Source organism: Piliocolobus tephrosceles, chromosome 17 (genome assembly GCF_002776525.5).
Source record: "Piliocolobus tephrosceles isolate RC106 chromosome 17, ASM277652v3, whole genome shotgun sequence".
NCBI classification, from domain to species: domain Eukaryota; kingdom Metazoa; phylum Chordata; class Mammalia; order Primates; family Cercopithecidae; genus Piliocolobus; species Piliocolobus tephrosceles.
In genome coordinates this window covers 73,403,341-73,419,568 of record NC_045450.1, presented here as the reverse complement: position 1 = coordinate 73,419,568, position 16,228 = coordinate 73,403,341, and the positions used below count along the sequence as shown (strand labels likewise).

The window sequence follows — 16,228 nt, the reverse complement described above, 5'->3', positions numbered from 1 at the left end:
CCCCCCCGCCCCCCCCGCGCCCCCCCGGCCCCCCCCCGGCCCCCCCCCCCCCCCCCCGCAGGATGGAGCGTATCCGTGCCAAGCAGGAGAAGCACAGGCAGGGCCGGGCAGACCGTGGTCGCCCCCAGGACACCCTGGGCCCCAAGGACCCAGGCCCGGAGCCAGGTGAGTGCAGCTGGAGTCTAGCATCCAAAGCCCCCTGTGCAGCACGTCTGCCTGCTGGTATGTGCCTTGTCTGTGCCAGTCTGATGTCCCACAAGGCTCCCAGCCCACCTGTCCTGTCCGCGTGATCACCCTGTCCGGCAGGCCCCATGGCCGCCCTGTGACTGTCCATCCACGCACATGGGCTCTGAGCCCCGTGGCCTCACATGGCCCCCATCACTGTGGGTCTCTGTGTCTGTCTCCACCCATCTTGTCCCCAAGACACTCACAGCCCCGACCCCTCCTGGTGCCTTGACTGCTCCCTCACGCTCACCCCACCCCTCCACAGGGCCCGACAGTCCAGGGGGCTCCTCCTCGCCACGGAGGCAGTGGTGGCGGCCCTGGCTGGACCACGCCACAGGTACCCCCAATTAGCCCGCCTGTGGCCACCCTCTCAGGCCCTCTGTGCCCTCACCTGTGCTCTGCCTGGGCTGCTGTCTTCCCCTCCTTCCCCTGACCCCCAGGCCCTGAGCATCAGGACGCGCTCAGGCCTCCTGGGTTGGGGGGGTGCCTCACTGGCTGCAGACCCCTGGGCGATGCCCCAGCCCTTCCAACTTGGGCGTCTCAGAGCTCACTCCGACGTCACAGGAGCTGAGCGGCAGTTTCACCTGGTCGGTCCCAGCAGCACTGCATAGTTCTACGTTTTCTGTTTCTTTTTGAGACGGAGTCTCGCTCTGTCACCCAGGCTGGAGTGCAATGGTGTGATCTCGGCTCACTGCAACCTCCACCTCCCGGGTTCAAGTGATTCTCCTGCCTCAGGCTCCCAAGTAGCTGACACTACAAGCATGCGCCCCACTCCAAACCAGTGGTTTTTTTTTTGAAATGGAGTCTTGCCCTGTTGCCCAGGCTGCAATGCAATGGCGTGACCTCAGCTCACTGCAACCCCCGCCTCCCAGGTTTAAAGGATTCTCCTGCCTCAGCCTCCCAAGTAGCTGGGATTACAGGCGCCCTCTACCATGCCCGGCTAATTTTTGTATTTTTAGTAGAGATGGGGTTTCACCACGTTGGCCAGGCTGGTCTCGAATCTCTGACCTCAGGTGATCCGCCCACCTCAGTCTCCCACAGTGCTGGGATGACAGGTGTCAGCCACCATGCCCGGTCTGTTTTTCTAACTCTCCTGGGTTTTCCCGCATCCTCTGCAGTCAGCCCACTGAGCACCCCAGCCTGCACTGGCTCTGTTCCTCAGCTGCCCTGCCCGCCTCTGTCTTGTCTCACCGCGCTGGCCTGTGTCCTGTGCCTGCACTGCTCCCGGCTGCTCCACGTGGGAAGGGTGGCTCTTGGGCCTTGGCCCATGCAGGCGGAGAGGGTCTGGCTGGGGGTCTCCCTGCGTGGAAGGCTGGCTCTCAGCACTGCCTGTCCACAGTCATCCACTCCGGGGACTACTACCTGTTTGAGTCTGACAGCGAGGAAGAGGAGGAGGCTACCCCTGAAGACCCTAGGCCATCGGCCCAGAGTGCCTTCCAGGTGAGGGGGGAGAGCCCTGACTGCCCCACTGCAACCACCGAGCTTGTGGCCCTCGGCCAGGGCAGCATGGGGGGCGCCAGATGCCCCCAAGGCCTGGAAGCCCAGCTCCTCCACCTCCAGTGAGCTCACCCAGCCCCATCCAAGTCCCGTGGGAAACCAGCTATAGGGACATGGGTCATGTGTAGCCTGCTGCCCCAGTCTTGGCTCTGAACACCCAGGTTCTGGTGGCTGCCCGTGGCCTGACCGACACCTTTGTGCTGGCCGCCTGGCTGTCTGGGTCTGTCTTTGGGCCCCTGGCTCTCGGTTCTAGACCAGGAGTTGGGTGGGCTGCATGCATGGGGGTCCTCACCCACAGCCCCTCAAGGTCCGCATCTGGGAGGGGCTCAGGGACGCGGAGGCCCCTGGTAGACACAGAGCAGGGATCAGGATCTGGAGCCAGGCTTGCCCAACTCCAGCTATTCCTCCTCTTCCCTCCTGCGTCCGACGGCTTGGAAGGCCGGGTCCTAACCCAGGGGGCTGGCCCACAGATGGCGTACCAGGCGTGGGTGACCAACGCCCAGACGGTGCTGAGGCGGCAGCAGCAGGAACAGGAGCAGGCAAGGCAGGAGCAGGCAGGACAGCTACCCACAGGTGAGCTGGGGGTCGTGGCAACTCTGAGGGGAAGCTGCAGGACTCCCAGTCACTGACCAGCATCCTGTGCCTAGGAGGTGGCCCCAGCCAGGAGGTGGAGCCGGCAGAGGGCCCCGAGGAGGCAGTGGCAGGTGCGTGGGCCCTGGGGCTGGGGAGTGGGAGGTCTCTCTTGGCCCCACAGGCTGCCCGTCCAGCGCCCCCTTCCACCCTCCCGCAGGCCGGAGCCACATGGTGCAGAGGGTGCTGAGCACGGCGCAGTTCCTGTGGGTGCTGGGGCAGGCGCTGGTGGACGGGCTGACGCGCTGGCTGCAGGAGTTCACCCGGCACCACAGCACCATGAGTGACGTGCTGCGGGCAGAGCGCTACGTCCTCACGCAGGAGCTCCTGCAGGTGAGCCCGCCCACGCACCACGCTCTTCCCTGCTCCACCTGACCACGCCCCTGCCTGCTTAGCAGCCTAGTTCCATGCCCGCTCTACACGAAACTCTGTGTGGGGACCAGAGCTGGGACACATCCCAGGCAGCCCTGAGCTCCCTCCTGTGCCCTCTGCAGGGTGGCGAAGTGCACCGGGGCATATTGGATCAGCTGTACACAAGCGAGGCCGAGGCCACGCTGCCAGGCCCCACCGAGGCCCCCGACGCACCAAGCACAGTGTCCAGGTAGGTGCTGGGGTGACCCCTGAACCGCAGCTGCTGCCCCTGGAGGGTGGGCAGTGTCCAGCCATCCCCGACCCTCGCCATTCCCTTGACCACCAAAGGACGGTGGGCACTTTCCACGCTGACCCTCCCTGCAGCCTGGGGTCAGGCCATAGAGCAGGATTCTCTGTGACCCGGCTTCCCTCCCCAGTGGGCTGGGCGCGGAGGAGCCACTCAGCAGCATGACGGACGACACGGGCAGCCCCCTGAGCACCGGCTACCACACGCGCAGTGGCAGTGAGGAGGCGGTCACCGACCCCGGGGAACGCGAGGCTGGCGCCTCTCTGCACCAGGGACGGATGCGCACGGCCAGCGAGCTGCTGCTGGACAGGTGGGGGCGGGACGCGCACAACTCCAGCCTAACCATGGCCCTCGGGGAGCCGCCGAACGGGGACAGGAGCCAGTCTGTGACCAGCAGCAGGTCCGGCCGTTGTGCCTCCGGGCAGTCCCCGGCTCCCCCAAACTCGCGGGTCTCCCTGCAGGCGCTTGCGCATCCCAGAGCTGGAGGAGGCAGAGCTGTTTGCGGAGGGGCAGGGCCGGGCGCTGCGGCTGCTGCGGGCCGTGTACCAGTGCGTGGCCGCCCACTCCGAGCTGCTCTGCTACTTCATCATCATCCTCAACCACATGGTCACGGCCTCTGCTGGCTCGCTGGTGCTGCCCGTGCTCGTCTTCCTGTGGGCCATGCTGTCCATCCCGCGGCCCAGCAAGCGCTTCTGGATGACGGCCATCGTCTTCACCGAGGTGGGCCGAGGCCGCGGGGGAGGGGGCGCCTGGCCCGCTGCGCGGAGCCCCTCCCGTGCTGAGCCCCCTCCCCCGCAGGTCTCAGTGGTCGTCAAGTACCTGTTCCAGTTTGGATTCTTCCCCTGGAACAGCCACGTGGTGCTGCGGCGCTACGAGAACAAGCCCTACTTCCCGCCCCGCATCCTGGGCCTGGAGAAGACTGACGGCTACATCAAGTACGACCTGGTGCAGCTCATGGCCCTCTTTTTCCACCGCTCCCAGCTGCTGGTGAGTGCGAGCCCTGCCAGTGCGGGGCTGGGCAGGCCCTCTGGGCACGTGCACCCTCTGCCGGGAGGCAAGGCCCCCTCACCACAGCCTCCCGCCCCACAGTCCTACGGCCTCTGGGACCACGAGGAGGACTCGCCATCCAAGGAGCATGACCAGAGCGGCAGGAAGGAGCAGGGGGCTGAGGAGGGGCCAGGGGCCCTGCTGGAACCCCAGGCCAAGGCAGGCACAGGGCTCCAGGAGGAGCCAGGAGTGCCCGAGGCCACCACCGAGGACCATGTTCAGGTGGAAGCGAGGGTCCTACCGACGGATGGGACCCCAGAACCCCAAGCGGAGCTCAGGCCCCGTGACACGAGGCGCTTCAGTCTACGTTTCAGGAGGAGGAGGAAGGAGGGCCCAGCACGGAGAGGACCAGCAGCCATCGGTATAAGCGCCCTGTCCCACAACCTCCTGCCTACCCAGTTCTCTGAGTGGGGCTACTGCAGTGAGGGTCCTTTTCAGATGAGACAGCCAAGCCCAGTGCAGGGCCCACCTGGATCCCAGGAAGGCGCTTCCGAGCCACAGCTCCTGGCTCTGCCCCCGACATGCAGGGTGACTGTTGGCCTGGGCTGGTCCCTCACGGTTGCCCCAGACAGAGGACACGGCCCCAGCTGTCTCCTTGCCAGTGACACTAGGCGCTTCCTGTGTTCAGTCTGCTTGTCTGTCAGATGGGGTGAATGCCAGCCTCTTAGGGTGGTCAGGAGCCAGACCCAGTCCCCAGGGGCCCCAGGCAGAAGTCAGCTTTTCCCCTACAGAAGCTGAGGACAGGGAGGAAGAAGAGGGGAAGGAAGAGAAAGAGGCCCCCGTGGGGAGAGAGAAGAGGCCAAGCCGCACTGGAAGAAGAGTGAGGGCGGCTGGGCGGCGGCTGCAGGGCTTCTGCCTGTCCCTGTGAGTGGTGGTGGCCGGGGGCAGCTGGGCAGTGGGGGGGGGGAGGCGGGTACTGGCACTGGCACCAGGCTGAACATCCCCTTCCACAGGGCCCAGGGCACATACCGGCCGCTACGGCGCTTCTTCCATGACATCCTGCACACCAAGTACCGCGCAGCCACCGACGTCTATGCTCTCATGTTCCTGGCCGACGTCGTCGACTTCATCATCATCATTTTTGGCTTCTGGGCCTTTGGGGTAAGCCAGACACCCCAGTGGACGCAGAGCTCAGCAGCCACCCACATCCCCAGGGCCTGGCTCCCCCTGACCCGTGCTCTTCCGGCCACAGAAACACTCGGCGGCCACGGACATCACGTCCTCCCTATCAGACGACCAGGTACCCGAGGCCTTCCTGGTCATGCTGCTGATCCAGTTCAGTACCATGGTGGTCGACCGTGCCCTCTACCTGCGCAAGACCGTGCTGGGCAAGCTGGCCTTCCAGGTGGCGCTGGTGCTGGCCATCCACCTGTGGATGTTCTTCATCCTGCCTGCCGTCACCGAGAGGTGGGCCCACACGCAGGGGTGCTCGGTGTCTGGGGGCAGGGCCCTGCAGGGCTCCGTTTCTGATGGGGTCCTTGACCTGGCCATCCCACCCCAGGATGTTCAGCCAGAACGCGGTGGCCCAGCTGTGGTACTTTGTGAAATGCATCTACTTCGCCCTGTCTGCCTACCAGATCCGCTGCGGCTACCCCACCCGCATCCTTGGCAACTTCCTCACCAAGAAGTACAATCACCTCAACCTCTTCCTTTTCCAGGGGTGAGCGTGAGTGCAGGTCCGCCGGGGTGGGGGTCACGGCCCGGGCAGGAGGGAGCCCACCTGATGGGAACCCTGGCTGTGGGCAGGTTCCGGCTGGTGCCGTTCCTGGTGGAGCTGCGGGCAGTGATGGACTGGGTGTGGACGGACACCACGCTGTCCCTGTCCAGCTGGATGTGCGTGGAGGACATCTATGCCAACATCTTCATCATCAAATGCAGCCGAGAGACAGAAAAGGTGCCTGGGCCCAGGGCGGGGGCCTGGACAAGGGATGTGCCCTCTCCCTAAGACAGAGGCACTGCTGCCACAAGAACCCATGGTGCTGGTGGCCCTCCCAGGGCTTGCAGCCCATGGGGACATGAGGTGAGCCCACCCACTGGCTGATCACGAGGCCAGTGATCTTGACAGCTGCGAGTGCCAGGGGCAGAAGTGGGTAGCAGACTTGGTCCTGTTCCAGGCAGGCTGGCAGCAGAGCAGGGCCTGGTGCAGGGAGGACTGGATGGACACTGTTCCCTGAGTTCTTGTTTAACGGCTTTGCTGAGAGAGAATTCATGCATCAGACCACTCACCCATTTAAATAGTACAATGCAGGTGTTTTTAGAAGATTTACAGTTGAGCATCTGCCACTATCATCAATTTTAGAGCATTTTCACCACTTGAGAAACAAGCCCTGGGCCGGACACAGTGGCTCACACCTGTCATCCCAACACTTTAAGAGATTGAGGAGGCCAGGAGTTCAAGATCCGCCTGGGCCACACAGTGGGACCCCACCACAGCAAATGTAAAAATAAAAAAAATTAGCCGGCAATGGCAGCTCACGCCTATGGTCCCAGCGCTTTGGGAAGCCAAAGGAGGGATAGGATCAGTTGAGGCCAGCAGTTTAAGACCAGCCTGGGCAACATAGCAGGATCTCTTCTACAAGAAAACAAACATTAGCTGGGCGTGATGGTGCACACGTGTGCTCCCAGCTACTCTGGAGGCTGAGGTGGGAGGCTGACTTGAGGCCAGGAGGTCAAGGCTGCATTAAGCCAGCTCACACCACTGCACTCCAGCTTGGGCAACAGAGTGAGACCATCTCTAAAAAAGTAACAAGAAAAAACCCAGTGCCCATTGGCTGTCACTCCGTTTCCCCCTCCCCTGGCCCCAGTAACCCCCTGTCTAGGTCCTGGTTCTATGGATTTGCCTACAGGAGATAGTCCATGAAAACAGGCTCAGATAGAATTTGTCCTTTCGTGACCAGCTTTCCTCACTCAGCATGGTGTCTTCAAGGTCCACCCACGTGGCAGTACGGCCTTCCTTTTTATGGGCAAATGATATTCCGTGGCATGGATGGACCACAACATGTTCACCTGTTGGACTGATGCCCATGATGCTGCCAGGCACGCCAGGGTACACATCTGTGTGCCTGTGCCCCCGGTTCTGTGGCTGCATGCCAGGGCTAGAAGGGCTGGTGGTGGTTTCCATCGTGAGGAGCTGCTGGTTTTCCACAGCAGCTCCACCATCTTCGGTGCCCACCAGCAACACGAGGTTCCAGTTTCTCCACATCCTCAACAACCTATGTCTTTTTTGTTCTGGCCATTCCTACTGAACAGGTGGCTTGCTATGGGCTTTTTTCAGTTCCCTGTTGACCTATGTTGAGCTTCTTTTCATGTGCTGGGCCATTCGTGTATCTTCTCTGGGGAAATGTCTATTCAAATCCTTTCTCCAGGGCTTTTGAGACAGGATCTCGCTCTGTTGCCCAGGCTGAAGTGAAGTGGCATGATCTTGGCTCACTGAAGCCTCTGCCTCCCAGGTTCAAGCGAATCTCCCACCTTAGCCTCCCGAGTAGCTGGGACTACAGGTGTGCACGACACCTGGCTAGTTTTTGTTATTTTGGCCAGGTTGGTCTCGAACTCCTGACCTCAAAGTGCTGGGATGACAGGTGTGAGCTGCTGCGCCCAGCAGTTGGGTGTTTATTTTTTTCTGTAGATACATTGCCTAGAAATGACTGAGTTGGAAGAATTCTCTATATTCTCTGGTTGCTAGACCCTTATCAGATATAATCTGCAGGAAATTTATTCAGTTCTATGGATTGTCTCTTAAATTTTCTTGATGGCGTCTTTGGAAACACAGAGTATTTATTTTGGTAATATCTGGTTTACTTTGTTTCCTTTGCCAAATCCAGGTTCATGAAGATTTGCCTGTTTTCTTCTAAAAGTTCTATAGTTTTAGCTCTGACGTTTAGCTCTTTGATCCACTTTGAGGTAAATTTTGGCACATGGTATGAGGCAGGAGTTGCGTTTCATTCTCCTGCCTGGGGCAGTGCCTGCACTGTGTTGAAAAGATTGTCCATTCCCACTGAACGGTCACAGCTCCCTTGTCTAAGATCATTGGCCCCTGGGTTCCAACTGAACTCTTAGTTCTACTCCACTGTCCTGCGTCTGCCCGCCATTACTACAGCTGTGCCATGCCGAGGTCAGGCTGGGGCTTTTGTGGGCTGCTGGGTGAGCTGGAGAGTGCAGTCATGGGACCTGCAGGAAGGGCAGAGCTCAGCTTATGACCTGTGTTGTTCCCCTCCAGAAATACCCGCAGCCCAAAGGGCAGAAGAAGAAGAAGATCGTCAAGTATGGCATGGGTGGCCTCATCATCCTCTTCCTCATCGCCATCATCTGGTTCCCACTACTCTTCATGTCGCTGGTGCGTTCCGTGGTTGGGGTCGTCAACCAGCCCATCGATGTCACCGTCACCCTCAAGCTGGGCGGCTACGAGGTGAGCATGTGTGGGCCCCCCTGTCCATTCCCATCCCCGGGGGGTTCTGGCCAGGGCGGCGTGCCACCCCCAGCGGCTCCTCCACACTCATCTTCATGGCCCCGTGTCCCCGTACCTGCCCCTAGCCGCTGTTCACCATGAGCGCCCAGCAGCCATCCATCATCCCCTTCACGGCCCAGGCCTACGAGGAGCTGTCCCGGCAGTTTGACCCCCACCCGGTAAGTGGCCTCTGCCCTGTGACAGCCTGGTGGGGGGCGGGGGATGTGGCCACAGTCACTGAGGGTGTCACCTGTACCCAGCTGGCCATGCAGTTCATCAGCCAGTACAGCCCTGAGGATATCGTCACGGCGCAGATTGAGGGCAGCTCTGGGGCGCTGTGGCGCATCAGCCCACCCAGCCGCGCCCAGATGAAGCGGGAGCTCTACAACGGCACAGCTGACATCACCCTGCGCTTCACCTGGAACTTCCAGAGGTGCCGCCTGGACTTGGGGCAGGGCCTGGGGGAGTGGCCCCACCACAGTGGGTCACGCTGTGTTCCCGCCCCCAGGGACCTGGCCAAGGGAGGCACCGTGGAGTACGCCAACGAGAAGCACATGCTGGCCCTGGCCCCCAACAGCACTGCACGGCGGCAGCTGGCCAGCCTGCTCGAGGGCACCTCGGACCAGTCTGTGTGAGTGAAGGGCCTGGGCAGTGGGCAGGAGGGCTGGGCCCGGTTGGCTGAGCCAGGCCTGACCTGCCAGCACCTCCCTGCAGGGTCGTCCCCAATCTCTTCCCCAAGTACATCCGTGCCCCCAACGGGCCCGAAGCCAACCCTGTGAAGCAGCTGCAGCCCAGTGAGTGCGGGCGCCGGGGCTGGGGGAGGCCAGAGCGGGGTGATGGGCGCCGGGACTGGGGGAGGCCAGAGAGGGGTGGCTGCGGCCCCAGCCGTCTCCTCGCTCCGCCCCAGACGAGGAGGCCGACTACCTCGGTGTGCGCATCCAGCTGCGGAGGGAGCAGGGTGCGGGGGCCACCGGCTTCCTTGAGTGGTGGGTCATTGAGCTGCAGGAGTGCCGGACCGACTGCAACCTGCTGCCCATGGTCATCTTCAGCGACAAGGTCAGCCCACCGAGCCTCGGCTTCCTGGCTGGCTACGGGTGAGTGAGTGGCTGGGGGGCACCCCGCAGCTCAGGGGGCTCCGGGCGGCCCCAGGACTCACCAGCTTCCCCCGCAGGATCATGGGGCTCTATGTCTCCATCGTGCTGGTCATCGGCAAGTTCGTGCGTGGATTCTTCAGCGAGATCTCCCATTCCATTATGTTCGAGGAGCTGCCCTGCGTGGACCGCATCCTCAAGCTCTGCCAAGACATCTTCCTGGTGCGGGAGACGCGGGAGCTGGAGCTGGAGGAGGAGTTGTACGCCAAGCTCATCTTCCTCTACCGCTCCCCGGAGACCATGATCAAGTGGACTCGTGAGAAGGAGTAGGAGCTGCTGCTGGCGCCCGAGAGGCAAGGAGCCGGCCTGCTGGGCAGCGTGGCCACGGGGGAGGCACTCCTCAGGCCGGGGGAGCCGCTGCCCCATCCAAGGCCACCAGCTGTGATGCATCCTCCCGGCCTGCCTGAGCCCTGATGCTGCTGTCAGAGGAGGACACTGCATCCCCACGGCCTGCGTGGCGCTGCCACCACCCCCACGTGTACTGTAGAGTTTTTTAATTAAAAACGTTTTATTTATACAAATGGACAATCAGAGGCCACTCCCCCGTCCTTGCCTTCCAGCTCCAGTGTGGTGGGCCCTGCACCAGGCGGCCACCGCCTGCTGTCTCGTCAAGCACCTCCTCAGGCTCAGCTCTGGCCTGCCTCATCGTCACTGTCCTCAATCAGACAGTCCCGGATCTCCTGCAAGACCCAGGCCCTAGAGAGAAAGCTGCAGTGGGCACCAGCCCCGAGGCCCCTGCCCCATGTGCCACTGCGGTAGGGGCCCCAGTACCTCTGTGTGCGGAGCTGGGCCTCGGCCAGGATGTACGGTGGCAGGGGGTCCAGGGAGGGCTGCAACAGAGGCCGGTGTCGAGGGGCCACGAAACCCGCCAGCACCCCCTCGAGCCACCCATGAGGGGACGGCCTTCCCACGTCCCCAAGCCTGGCCCAGGGCAGGGGGGCACGCACTCACCAAATCCTTCATGTTCACGCGGCAGCTGTAGCACAGCTGCTCCTCGATGCAGGCTTGGGGGTCCTCCCTGCGGGAGCAGAGCTGGCTGTGTGCCCACCTTGGCACCTCAGTGCTGTACAGTGTGGCATAAGGGCAGGTCCCCTTCCCCCTATGCAGCTATGGGTGCAGGGATAGAGACTCACCTCCTGCAGGCCCCCTGGCCACAGCCCAGGACCCGGCCCACCCCTGAAGAACAGCAGGGCCCTGAGGGTGTCTGCGTCTCAGTCAGGGGGGTGGATGACTGCATCTGGGAGAGACGTGAGGAGGTCTGAGCCCCAAAAGCCGTGGCACTATCTGCAAGTAGAAAGAGGCTGAGGGAGCCTGGGGCTGGTGAGCCCCCACGCCCACTCCCTAGCTCCCTCCCCCATCACCCCAAGAGCATGATACACAGACCAGCGGCATCGACATCCAGGGCACACATGCAGAGGAGGCAGCAGGGGCTGGAGTCGCCGGCAGCAGGGCCGTCCCTGGGAGCCTTCACGAGCTTCTCACTTGTCCTGTGGCCAGGGTGTGGGAGGAGCAGGTGAATCGCATGGGCTGCGGCTCCACCCTAAGCCCTGGCCTGAGCACGAGCGGTGAGCTCAGCACCCGCACACACCTGTACACAGTGCTGACAGTGGAGGGGAACTGGGTCTGCAGCCTGAGGATGAAGGCCTCCATCAGCCGGTGGATGCTGGCCTTTTCAGGGGCCTAGAGACAATCAGAGTGGGGGCTATGGGAAAGCCCAGAGGCCAGCCCCAGGCTGGGGCAGAGAGTCCCCAGGGCAGGTGCCGTGGGTTCCACACTGCTGGCCCACATGGATCTGGCTTTGCTGCAACGGCTCACGGCAGCCAGAGAACCGGCTTCAGCAGTGCACCCACTGTGGGGTCCTCCCGTCAACCCCACACCCTCAGGGCCCAGGGCGGGTGAGAGGATGCAGCACTGCTGGGGGTACAGCAGGAGTCACTGAAGGTGTGCTGGTGACCCGACAGGAGTCACTGAAGGTGACCCGAGCCTGTGAGAGGCTGCCCAGCCCACATGGCCCACCCTGGTGTCAGTGGTGAGAGGCTGCTCCATTCACATGGCCCACCTTGGTGTCGACGGCTGGTGTGAAAACAGAAGGGACGGAGAACAGGCGATTGTAGAAAGCGACCTCCTTCAGGGTGTGGTCTCGCATGGGCCGCACCACCACCACGTCCCCGTGCCGCTCATCCGAGAAGCCCTGGGGGAGGCGGGGGCTGTGTGGTCGAGGTCAAGGCCCGAATGTGCTCGCCCCTCCTCCCCTGCCAGGTGGGGGAGGTCACAGACCTCCATCCCACAACCATCCGAGAGGCCGCAGGACAGATACACGAGAGGCTCCTCGCCAGTGAAGGTGGGGATGGGCCTCCTGAACACCCAGCTCCCTGCCTACCGTGTCCCAGGCCAGGAAGGCCCCTCGACCCAGCGCCAGGTTGGTCATGAGCTTGATGGCCAAGCGTGTGCAGCTGTCCCCAGTCATGACCTTAGAGTAGCCGTGGGCTCGGGCCATGTGCAGGATCAGGTGGGTCCTAAAGCACAGAGCATTTCAGGGGCCTGGGGGGCCAGGAGTTGGGGAAAGGGGGGCTCTCAGGGGCCTGGGGTGGCTCAAGACCCAGGAAAGGGGTGCTCTTAGGGGCCTGGGAGGGGGTATAGGGCCCAGGGAAGGGGGACTCTCAGGGGTCTAGGGAGCCAGGACCCGGGGAAGGGGGGCTCTCAGGGATCTGGGGGGGTCAGGACCCGGGGAAGAGGTACTCTTAGGGGCCTAGGGGGTATAGGGCCCAGGGAAGGGGGACTCTCAGGGGTCTGTGGGGTCAGGGTCCAGGGAAGGGGGGCTCTCAGGGCCTCACCGCAGTGTCTGCAGAAGCTCCTCCTTGGCCGTCAGTGTCCTCACCGAGCAGAACAGCTGGGAAAGAGCCCCGGTCTGGGCAGCGGCAGGAGGTCCTGCCAGGCTCTGGGGGTCCGGTCGGGGCTGGGGTGGCTGTTCCTTCCCTTGAGTCGGGCCAGGACCACCCCCGGCCCCCAGTACATGCTGCTGCTGGAGGAAGCTGTCCACAGCCGCCTTGTAGGCCCCCTCGGATCCCGCCGGCTCCTGGGCAGAGCACCGAAGCACCGACGGGGGCAGGCTGAACACCTTCCAGGATGTGGGAGAGGGCAGTGAGGCTGGGGACATGGGCAGGTGACCCCACAGACAGCCCCACCTTCCAGGATACAGGAGAGGGCAGTGAGGCTGGGACACGGGCAGGTGCCCCCCACCCCCCACCAACAGCCCCACCTTCTGGGATAAAGGAGAGGGCAGGGAGGCCAGGGACAAGGGCAGGTGCCCCCCCCCAGACAGCCCCACCTTCCAGGATGCGGGAGAGGGCAATGAGGCTGGGACACGGGCAGGTGCCCCCACCCCCCAGCGACAGCCCCACCTTCTGGGACAAGGGAGAGGGCAGGGAGGCCCAGGACATGGGCAGGTGCCCCCCAGAGGTCACCTCCAAGACCCTTTTCCAGGGATAGCCCTCCCACCTCCTCTAAGGCCACCACATGCCATGGTAACCCAGTTGCTTGCAGAATGGGTTTCACTTCGGCCAGGGTCTTTGATCTCTCCTCTAGACTCTTGCCAAAGGCTGCTCCCTCTGAAAAACGCAGGCAGAAAGAGTCAGGGCTCACAGAGCCAGGCAGGGCAGGGCACGGGGCCACCTCCCCCTGCGGAAACCCCTAAAGGCCTTGTTCTGCCTGGCAGTGCTTCCTGGCAGTTGTGGGGTGTCGGCCATCTTCCTTTGGGCAGGGGGTTCTCCCTTGTGGCTGACCTCAGTGCTACAGGGAACACCCAGGAGCTCATTCTGCAGGAGCAAGGTCGGGAGTCGGCCCCTGGACCCCCCTCACCAACAGCACTTAACTCCCGTTCTCTGTCCCCAGACTCCACGAGAGGCACTGGGCAGCCGCCGCTCCTGCTCCCACCCCCCAACTTTCTAAAGATGCTCTCAGACTCCAGGAACAGTGGTGTCACCTAACGATGGACACATCTACTGCCTACTTCAGGGAAATTTACCCACCAGGGCCTCAGTGCAGGGGCCGCACCAGCAGCTCGACACGTCCTACCACAGGGAGGGTCCACACCAGAGGGAGCGTCCGCAAGGCATACCCCAAGCGGCCAGGGATTAGCAGAAGCAATGGCCCCACATACCGTCAACAAAGATGACCCCAGGCACAAAGCGCAGTCTTTTGGCAGAATCTTGGCTCAGGCCCTGGAGGGAAGAAGCGGCAGGGACTCAGCCCCCAGCCATAAGCCACAGAACACTTTTCCAGCTCAGAACACTCTTCATCTGGATTTAACGCCGTCCTGGAAGGTGAAGTGGCCTTCCCCTGCCATTGCGTTTAGTGGACATGAGCCATTCAGACTCAGGTGCCAGGCAGGTCTAACAGGCAAAGGCTGTACACTCGACTTGTTTTAAAGAGTAGCCTGGGGGTCTTCACCCCCCTGGTAAAACACGCCCCCCACCAGCTGGTCCTGGATGTCCCAACAACACCCCAGGAGAGGGGGCTGGGGTTACAGGGCCACTGAGTCCATCACACACACTTCTGACCACTAAGGAAGCACTCGCTCTCACGAGCAGAAAGCAACAGCCTGTGAGAGGCAGGGGCGCCGCCGGGCACAGGAAGGGCAGCAGCACTGTTACACAGAGGGCTGGGCCAGTTCCCTTCTAACACCCTCCTGGCAGGTTCAGCGGACCTCAGAAAACAGAAAACTGATTTTACCAGCGCCGTGCAGTGCGCCCATCCTCAGACCAACATCCACCTCTCACCCCAGCAGAGCCACCCGCCCCACAGAAACAGCCTCCTCCGGTCTGCACCTCTCACTGGGAGTGCGGAGAAACCAAGCACATCCCACTCCTGTGCCCTCCTGAGAAGCCCGCCCCGCCCCGGACTTCCTGAGCTGCCCGAGCTGCCCCTTGACGCGCCACACGCACAGCCCCACCCCCCCCAGCTGAGCCCTGTGTGCAGCCTGAGCACACCTCTGCCTCCCTGCACGTGCCGTCCCCTCCACCTCAAATGCTGCTCCCTTTGCTTCTCCTGGCAACCCCCCAACTCCCTTCCTGATCTTCCCTCTGGTCACACAAGGCTGAGCCAAGATGCTGCTTTCCACTGACTGCGTTTCTATGCCGGTTGAGCAAATGGATAGAAGTCAAGGGGGCTAGGCCGGGCGTGGTGGCTCACGCCTGTAATCCCAGCACTTTGGGAGGCCGAGATCATGAGGTCAGGAGATCGAGACCATCCTGGCTAACGCGGTGAAACCCCGTCTCTACTAAAAATACAAAAAATTAGCCGGGCGTTGTCGCAGGCGCCTGTAGTCCCAGCTACTTGGGAGGCTGAGGCAGGAGAATGGCGTAAACCCGGGAGGCAGAGCTTGCAGTGAGCCGAAATTGTGCCACTGCACTCCAGCCTGGGCGACAGAGCGAGACACTGCCTCAAAAAAAAAAAAAGTCAAGTGGGCTGCACAAATGCACTCTGGACACAGCTTCTGATTTGTGCACCTGCTGTAAACACATCTGAGAACCTTCCAGGTGTCCAGGCCGCAGGGCCCAACCAAGAGCCCCTCAGCAGGCTGAGAAGGGAGGGCCCCAGCCCGAAGCTCAGCCCAGCAGCCCAGGCCCAGGAGGTGGTGAACACGCACCTCAAGGACCTGCCAGACCATGGAACTGGACGAAGGTCCCCCAGACCACGCCAAGAGGACCTAGGGAAGAAAAAACATCACTCAGGGCACCGCACCTCCAACACGGGCAGACACCCCACCTCACGGACATCCAGGACATCGAGTCTGCCCTCAAAGGCCAGGGAGGAGCTGGCGGGCTGCAGCAGGCCAGGCTACCTGTGGGAGGGACAAGTGGGGACCTCGAGGGGCTGCTCAGTCAGACCCCCGGGGCCCAGACACTACCTTCTCGCCTGGAAAGATGAGCCGGTTCTTGCCCAGCATGGCTCTGAACTTGTGGACGTAGAAGGCCTTGAAACAGTCCCTGAAACACAGACCTGAGATGAGGGGCTGCATGCTACCTGCACGGTGGCGGCGTCCTGAGGCGCTGCCAGGTGACGACGTCCCTCACCGATTTCCATCTTCCAAAGCAGCATCTTCGCACCCAGGCTCTGCCCCAAGACTGGTGAAAGGGGCGGGGCTGGGGCCCCTCTGGCGGCGTACGTGAGGTTCACTGGTCCCTCCCACAACCCCACAGGTACAAACTGCACAGCCACGGAGGCTGCATCCAACCAATGAGAGGCCAGAGCCCAGGCATCCCCTCCCTACAGGTGCTCAGAATGGCCCAGCTGGTAGAGTGGACGGACTTAGGCATGCACAGGGCAAGGCTAACCCAGACCCCATAAAAAAGACCACCACATAAAGCCACCAGGTCTTTGGGGTGAACCGCAGAAATGGAGCGGGCCACGGCGAGGGCTCTGTATCCTGGGGCCCCAGAGCTGGCATCTTTAGTGTGCTGGGCTCAACTGGGCCAGGAATGGCTAAGAGGCTCACTCACAGAGTGGCCTGGGCTCCTCCCCTAATCCCACAGAATCAGAACTTCCAGGCCTGGGAATTGCATTTTTTTTTTTTTT

The 16,228-nt window shown here is 62.2% G+C and overlaps 2 protein-coding genes across 8 annotated transcripts in view; one reads left to right on the top strand and one right to left on the bottom strand.

Annotated features, from left to right (window-relative positions):
- Positions 1 to 10,180, top strand: part of PIEZO1 (piezo type mechanosensitive ion channel component 1) — a 64,808-nt gene extending 54,628 nt beyond the window's left edge. Inside the window, exons 29-51 of one of the 3 annotated variants that reach the window (XM_026447366.2) lie at positions 62 to 165; positions 491 to 562; positions 1,565 to 1,665; positions 2,193 to 2,295; positions 2,370 to 2,426; positions 2,513 to 2,685; positions 2,847 to 2,953; positions 3,141 to 3,320; positions 3,472 to 3,730; positions 3,809 to 3,997; positions 4,100 to 4,418; positions 4,789 to 4,921; positions 5,011 to 5,158; positions 5,250 to 5,464; positions 5,559 to 5,717; positions 5,804 to 5,951; positions 8,274 to 8,462; positions 8,588 to 8,680; positions 8,762 to 8,934; positions 9,010 to 9,132; positions 9,216 to 9,295; positions 9,409 to 9,595; positions 9,673 to 10,180. In XM_026447366.2, the coding sequence (XP_026303151.1) occupies positions 62 to 165; positions 491 to 562; positions 1,565 to 1,665; positions 2,193 to 2,295; positions 2,370 to 2,426; positions 2,513 to 2,685; positions 2,847 to 2,953; positions 3,141 to 3,320; positions 3,472 to 3,730; positions 3,809 to 3,997; positions 4,100 to 4,418; positions 4,789 to 4,921; positions 5,011 to 5,158; positions 5,250 to 5,464; positions 5,559 to 5,717; positions 5,804 to 5,951; positions 8,274 to 8,462; positions 8,588 to 8,680; positions 8,762 to 8,934; positions 9,010 to 9,132; positions 9,216 to 9,295; positions 9,409 to 9,595; positions 9,673 to 9,922 (3,562 nt within the window). In that variant the 3' untranslated portion in view covers positions 9,923 to 10,180. Of the gene's footprint in view, positions 1 to 61; positions 166 to 490; positions 563 to 1,564; positions 1,666 to 2,192; positions 2,296 to 2,369; positions 2,427 to 2,512; positions 2,686 to 2,846; positions 2,954 to 3,140; positions 3,321 to 3,471; positions 3,731 to 3,808; positions 3,998 to 4,099; positions 4,419 to 4,788; positions 4,922 to 5,010; positions 5,159 to 5,249; positions 5,465 to 5,558; positions 5,718 to 5,803; positions 5,952 to 8,273; positions 8,463 to 8,587; positions 8,681 to 8,761; positions 8,935 to 9,009; positions 9,133 to 9,215; positions 9,296 to 9,408; positions 9,596 to 9,672 lie in introns of those variants that run through there. The other 2 variants (XM_026447367.2, XR_003306747.2) reach the window with 2 other exon arrangements.
- The window catches only part of CTU2 (cytosolic thiouridylase subunit 2), a 9,600-nt gene continuing 3,513 nt past the window's right edge, over positions 10,142 to 16,228 (bottom strand). For 2 of the 5 annotated variants that reach the window (XM_026447368.1, XM_026447371.1), the window contains 13 exons: positions 15,561 to 15,639; positions 15,300 to 15,359; positions 13,812 to 13,872; positions 13,151 to 13,260; positions 12,487 to 12,770; positions 12,033 to 12,168; positions 11,712 to 11,843; positions 11,241 to 11,332; positions 11,036 to 11,139; positions 10,786 to 10,936; positions 10,604 to 10,670; positions 10,424 to 10,482; positions 10,142 to 10,348 (listed from right to left, as the gene is read on the bottom strand). In XM_026447368.1, the coding sequence (XP_026303153.1) occupies positions 10,279 to 10,348; positions 10,424 to 10,482; positions 10,604 to 10,670; positions 10,786 to 10,936; positions 11,036 to 11,139; positions 11,241 to 11,332; positions 11,712 to 11,843; positions 12,033 to 12,168; positions 12,487 to 12,770; positions 13,151 to 13,260; positions 13,812 to 13,872; positions 15,300 to 15,359; positions 15,561 to 15,639 (1,405 nt within the window). In that variant the 3' untranslated portion in view covers positions 10,142 to 10,278. Of the gene's footprint in view, positions 10,349 to 10,423; positions 10,483 to 10,603; positions 10,671 to 10,785; positions 10,954 to 11,035; positions 11,140 to 11,240; positions 11,333 to 11,711; positions 11,844 to 12,032; positions 12,169 to 12,486; positions 12,771 to 13,150; positions 13,261 to 13,811; positions 13,873 to 15,299; positions 15,360 to 15,560; positions 15,640 to 16,228 lie in introns of all 5 variants that reach the window. The other 3 variants (XR_003306748.1, XM_026447369.1, XM_026447370.1) reach the window with 3 other exon arrangements.